At 37.2% G+C, this 6,000-nt stretch overlaps 1 protein-coding gene across 1 annotated transcript in view; it reads left to right on the top strand.

Moving 5' to 3' along the window:
* Nucleotides 1-923: 923 nt before the first annotated feature.
* The window catches only part of LOC150076387 (uncharacterized), a 60,517-nt gene continuing 55,440 nt past the window's right edge, over nucleotides 924-6,000 (top strand). Inside the window, exons 1-3 of the mRNA XM_090387095.1 lie at nucleotides 924-1,094; nucleotides 1,209-1,252; nucleotides 1,380-1,445. Coding sequence (XP_090243221.1) covers nucleotides 1,026-1,094; nucleotides 1,209-1,252; nucleotides 1,380-1,445 — 179 coding nt within the window. The 5' untranslated portion in view covers nucleotides 924-1,025. The remainder of the gene's footprint in view (nucleotides 1,095-1,208; nucleotides 1,253-1,379; nucleotides 1,446-6,000) is intronic.

Here is a 6,000-nt window from a genome sequence, read left to right as displayed (position 1 = left end):
TGAATCAAATTTCTTGTGCAAAGAACACTCGACAGTCCAAGCAAGCTAATAACTCTGTATATATTAGGCAGGCTACTTTTCATGGAGGACGGATTCTCTTATTCAAAAAAAGTTTGAAAATTGCTTTAGAGGGACTTCATTTTCTGAATCGTTACCAAACAAAAGTAAAAATTCTGACAGCAAAATTATATGCCAAATTAATTAAATTTAGGGCTAGTGAGAGCCTATCTATGCAATGAATACCATAAGAAAGTCCCAAACCGCATCAAGTATCTTTTAATGGTTTGTAACCTTTAACGGTTGTTTATATGTATTATATTTATTTCTGTTTATCACTCGCACAGCAATCCGATTGTAACTACAAATACAGTACTGTAATAGCATCAATTTAGTTCACTTAAGAGACTGCAGATTCTTACGCATTTTAAATTGCACTCGTAAATAGTATATCGAAAACAAATAGCAGCATACTATTTTTTCATTGTATTTCTTTACAGTAACACAATGCACACTTATTAATAATGAATATGGCAACGAATTTCTACTTTAATCTAGTAAGTTAATTTGTTCCATTTTTCTTATGAATGAAATTATCTACTATTGAGAAAAATCTGTCGAAGCACTAGCTGTTATGCTTTGGATGCTGACCTAATGAAATACGAATGAACTGTATACTATTAATAAATCGCTATTGTGAATAAATAGAAATACTGTAATTATAAACAACGGTCAAAGTAACAGAGATTCACTGTAGCATCACCCGGTATCATCTATCGTGTCCTCCCCATCTCAGAAATGCGACGTTACCTATGCTGAGTGGCTTACTAATGGTTCGGGTCTCGACTGTGCACAGCCAATGAAAGAACGCTGAACGCGAGGGCATTCTGGGACGTCATGTCCCAGCTCCATCAGCGGCTGTTGGCAGCCGTCGAAATTGGTGGTTGCTCGTTTGTGTGTTGCGATCTCCGCCCTTTCCGTGGGTGGTGTATGCAAGCGATCCTCCAAATTTTACCGCGTTACAGATCATGGAGTTGTCTTCAGTGGGAGAGAGAGTTTTTGCCGCCGAGTGCATTCAGAAAAAACGGATTCGAAAGGTAAATTCGTCATTTCGATGCATTTTTTTTTTTTTCTGTGGTTTCTGCATATAAGTTTTTGAATGTGTATAAGAAGTTGCATTAAGACGACACTTGGCCTTATTTTTAATTTAGGGCCGCGTTGAATATTTAGTGAAGTGGAAAGGCTGGAGTCCCAAGTGAGTATGATTTATACGAATTTATTAACATTACTGCTATATTTAGTCATAATTATATTTTTAGTTAATTTTTGACAACTGTTTGATAGTATTACTCATCCTTGCCCTCCACTATATCCATCATTAGATATAACACCTGGGAGCCTGAGGAAAATATCCTGGACATCAGGTTGCTGGAAGCTTACGAGGCCAGGTCAGTAACAAATCCAAATACAAATATGGCGTTAGAATCAGTAGTATGCGCTTGTGGTTGTCTCGTAATAATTGCCTTCATTATCTCAGTCTCTAGATTTTTTTTACCGAGGAAACAAATAGTTTGTGTTCTGATTAAATGAAATGAAAGTTATTATTCGTAGCCTAATTAGTGAAATTATATTATTATTGGTGTTTCAGAATTGTATTTAGATCTTTATCTGCTCAGTGAAAGAAAGAAAGAAACGCACTGTATTTTGAAATGTGTTAAACTAAAATACCCTAATTTTAATGAATACGAATGTAGTTATATGAATAAATCGGTGTCCAGTTCACACTAGTGAGTAGATTGCACTCCACACATCAACAGTATTTCTTAGATTGGGTTCTTCTGACATTCTTCACATTGGCAGTTGGTATTCTAATTGCATTTCGTTTCATTACACAGCAAATATTTTACTATTTAAAATATGTAAGGGGGAGGAACCACCACTGCTTCAAAATTGTGATGTAGATTTGATTCCATTAGAAGAAATGAATTTGGTAATAAAGTCAATCAGAACAGTTTTTGTTAATTTCTTATATGCAAACTGGCTGTCGTTCTTGTGCAATAAAATTTAAGTTGTTGGGCAAATGCACTAAAATATATATGAATGGAACATTTCAATACTGTATGAAGTTCAGTTTACTGTGTATCTCATTGCAAATGGGTTGAGCATGCTGAATTCTGATGGGATCCTTCCACTTGTTCAGATTATGAACCAAAGGGGGCATAAATTCAAATTAAGAAAGGACAGATGTAAAATAGATGTGCGGAAATTTGCCTTTAGCCAGTGGGTGGTTAATTGCTGGAACAAACTTCCATCTGTCGTGGAAGTTGATAGGCTGAATAAATTTAAGGAGGAACTGGACAGGCATGTGGAGGGAATGGTGTGATTTTTTTTTTTTTTTGGCTGATGCTGCATAAGCTCATACACTTGCTTTCTTGCATCACATGCCACTACTACTTATCCCTTTTGCATTTTTGTTGCCACAGGAAAGCAACATGTACAACATTTAGCTACTGAAGGTGAAGTGTTCAACATTACCTGCACTTTTAAGCCTTGGGGCAGTCATTCCTGAGAAAGCAATAAATAATGATGCTCACTGCTAAGCTGCAGATTTCATTTAGATTCCATTTGGTGTCAGAAAATTCAAGACAAGTGAAACAGGTTAATGGATGCAATGTTTATTTGGTTACCATACCAGTCCCTTCATACAGTATTACTCTTCAGAGGATAGTCTGTGTTAAGTAACTAGCTACAGTGAATTTTCATTTTTTTTTTTTTTTTTTTAATTGAGTCAGAGTACATTTACACTGAACTCAGCAAAGCAGACACGTTCTTCTGTCCCAGTGGTGTCTGCTATAGAGAGGTTTTGCTGTATAGCCATGTAAGAAGTGGTTTGAGCCCTCATGTATTGGGGACCAGGTGCAGTGCTTTCAGCACTCTTTATTTGCATTGCCCTGCATATACTGCACTGCAATTCACATTGAACAATTTCTTTGCATACATGTTATCACTAGAAACCACCTGCTAATGAAGGACCAGTTATTCCTGAAACAGATTATCATAGCAGGCTTATCTTTTAAACAACATCCTCACCCTTTCAAGGATTTAGGCCAGATGACCTGTTCCGATCTTTTAAATAAATGCCAGTTAACCATTTTTGTGAGGCCATCTGTTTGAAAGTAGTGCAATACCAGGGCAACTTGTTGACAAGATAGACCTGCAGGCATTATAAAGACAGGGGAGTAATTGTGCAGGCAGATAGTGCAATACCAGGGCAACTTGTTGACAAGATAGACCTGCAGGCATTATAAAGACAGGGGAGTAATTGTGCAGGCAGATATGAAGTTTTCTGAGCAATGCAGACAGGCTGACAGGGCAGGTCATGGGGTTTTTTCAATGATATATAGGAATTTTGCTAGCAGGGAAAAGGTGATTATCCCTCTGTATAAGGCAATGGTCAGGCCAAGCCTTGAGTACTGTGTACAGGTCTGGAGGCCTCATTTTAGGAAGGATGTAGATTTAATTGAGCGTGTACAGAGAAGGGCAACAAGATTGGTGAGGGGAATGAAGGGATCCTCTTATCAAGAGAGGCTTAAGTTCTGCAAATTGCAGTGGCTGGAGACTAGGCACCTGCGTGGTGATCTGATTGAGGTGTATAAGGCCTTGAATGGGTTGAGCACGCTGAATTCTGATGGGATCCTTCCACTTGTTCAGATTACGAACCTAAGGGGGCATAAATACAAATTAAGAAAGGACAGATGTAGAATAGATGTGCGGAAATTTGCCTTTAGCCAGCGGGTGGTTAATTGCTGGAACAAACTTCCATCTATCATTGGGGAAGTTGATAGGTTGAATAAATTTAAGGAGGAACTGGACAGGCATTTGGAGGGAATGGTGTGTTTTTTTTTTTTTTTTTTTTTGGCTGATGCTGCATAAGCTCATACATTTGCTTTCTTGCATCACATGCCACTACTACTACTACTTAATATTTTCAGTTTGTAAATATGTTTGTTTTTTTTTCCCATAAATTGTGCAGGATTTTAGAGAATTCCAGATTTCAAAGTGCTATATTTGCAAGAGTTCCATGTATTCTATTTTTAGTTTGTTGGATTTTCATTTCTTTTGAATTTATCTAGCCAAGTGAAATTTGTTTGGGAACAAAATATCATGTGGCTGATAAAGCTTATACCTAATGAATAAGGAGGATGCAGCAGCAAAACTACACATTGCCCCCCCCATCCCCAATGAGATTCACAAATGAGTTCTCCTGTGCTCTTTAACCAATCCAACCATCTGTGTCTGCTGACTCTTGAGACTCCACACACAGTTGCAGACCTGGTGATATAGTAGTTTTGCCACTATGCAGCAAGTTTGCACCTGATGTATGGCAGTCAGTGAAATTGCAGATATGTGAGCAAGAGCCATGGTGAAACAAGTAATCTTTTGTTAGCATTCCTTTTCTTTTAGACTGGATAGCATTATTAATTGATTTAATAGTATTACTTTTGTTACAGTTGTACCTGTTAATACATAGTCCACCATTGTTATTCCTTTGGAATCCCAAATGCTTGTTGTCACCATCACCTTTCCAGCCAGTGGAACTGTTTTTGTCTTCTTTGGAGGCAGTGAAATTGAATGTATCCATTGTTTGGGCTGGTGAGCTGACGATGAATCCATATTTCATCCATGATTACAAATCATGCCAAAAAATTTTCCAAATCCGCTTCATACATGGCAACTATTCTGAGGAAGTCTTGCACTGACCATGTTTTTGATTGGGTGGCAACAAGGTCAAGGAGCAAATCTTGCAGAAACCTAAAATTAACCCATTTCCTTTGTCCGAATGTTTTTTACTTGTTCATATGAGATGCCTGTAGCCTGCACTACTTTTTGAATTGATAATTGCTGCTCTGCCATTACCATATAGTGTTTTCTAAGTTAGTTGTCATCTAATAGTAAATTGTGATGGGAATCTTAGAGTTGTGCCCTTGCAGCCAGTTTTTTTTTTTTATTTTTATTTACACTAATACATTCGTCCTCCACCTGGTGCTACAGGCTAACTATGCAAAGCAGATATTGAATATCTTGAACAAATGCCTGATATGAATGTTGGACAATTTTCATGTCTTTCTAATAAGTACTTTTAGAGTGTGATAATACCCCAAAATCCTCGGACATATTTTATAATCACTTGTATTTCAACTCATTTTAAATCTATATATCCTCTGTCTCAATGAAGCTAGGTAATGGCTTGTTTCATTATTGATTACCCTTTGACTAAAGGCAAATTTTCTTATGATCCAGTCTACAGTTATCTTTCTTTAATCCAAATCTGTGTCCCCTTGTTTATGACATCCTAGAGAGGAAAAGTATGCCCTTATTATTAATCTTGCTCAAAACCATTATGGCTTTAAACACCTCAGTGAAATTGTGTTCTCCTCAATTCTCCTCTATACAAGGTGTGATCAAAAAGTTCAGGAACTTGACTAATATTTTAGAAGTTAGGGCAGATGGATGGATCTTTGATGGCAGTTTGGATGGATATTCTTTACACTGCATTACACTGATTCCAATGCTTCTGAAACTTATGGAAGCATTCCTGACAAACTACTTTTTGAATTGCTAATAGTTTCGGTGGTGCATTCTGAATAAAATGCTCAGTCATTAAATCTATGACCTTCAAGGGTGCTTTAAGCTTGTGAAACAAACAAAATATCATAGGGAGTATGGCAGTGGGGGACTGCAAAGTGATGAAATTCTCAAATGGAGAGTGGCAAATGTGCAGGGACATTGTCACCATGCAAGTACCATTCCTCAAACCCCAACTTTTTGCAAAAAGCATCATGCAATTGCCATAGATCTGTTTTGTCATATTCCCTAGTTCATTGTTTAACCATGCAAGATAAGTTCATAATGAACAATGCCCAATCAAGAAATGCAATAAACATAATTTTCGTATTTGATAGAGATTGTTATGCTTTTTTTTTTGTGGCCTTGGAGAAGACA

The sequence above is a fragment of the Mastigoproctus giganteus genome, chromosome 13 (assembly GCF_048544385.1).
Source record: "Mastigoproctus giganteus isolate SK-2022 chromosome 13, ASM4854438v1, whole genome shotgun sequence".
Classification (NCBI taxonomy): domain Eukaryota; kingdom Metazoa; phylum Arthropoda; class Arachnida; order Uropygi; family Thelyphonidae; genus Mastigoproctus; species Mastigoproctus giganteus.
Note: the sequence above shows the minus strand (reverse complement) of the source record. Positions and strands in the feature narration are given on the sequence as shown.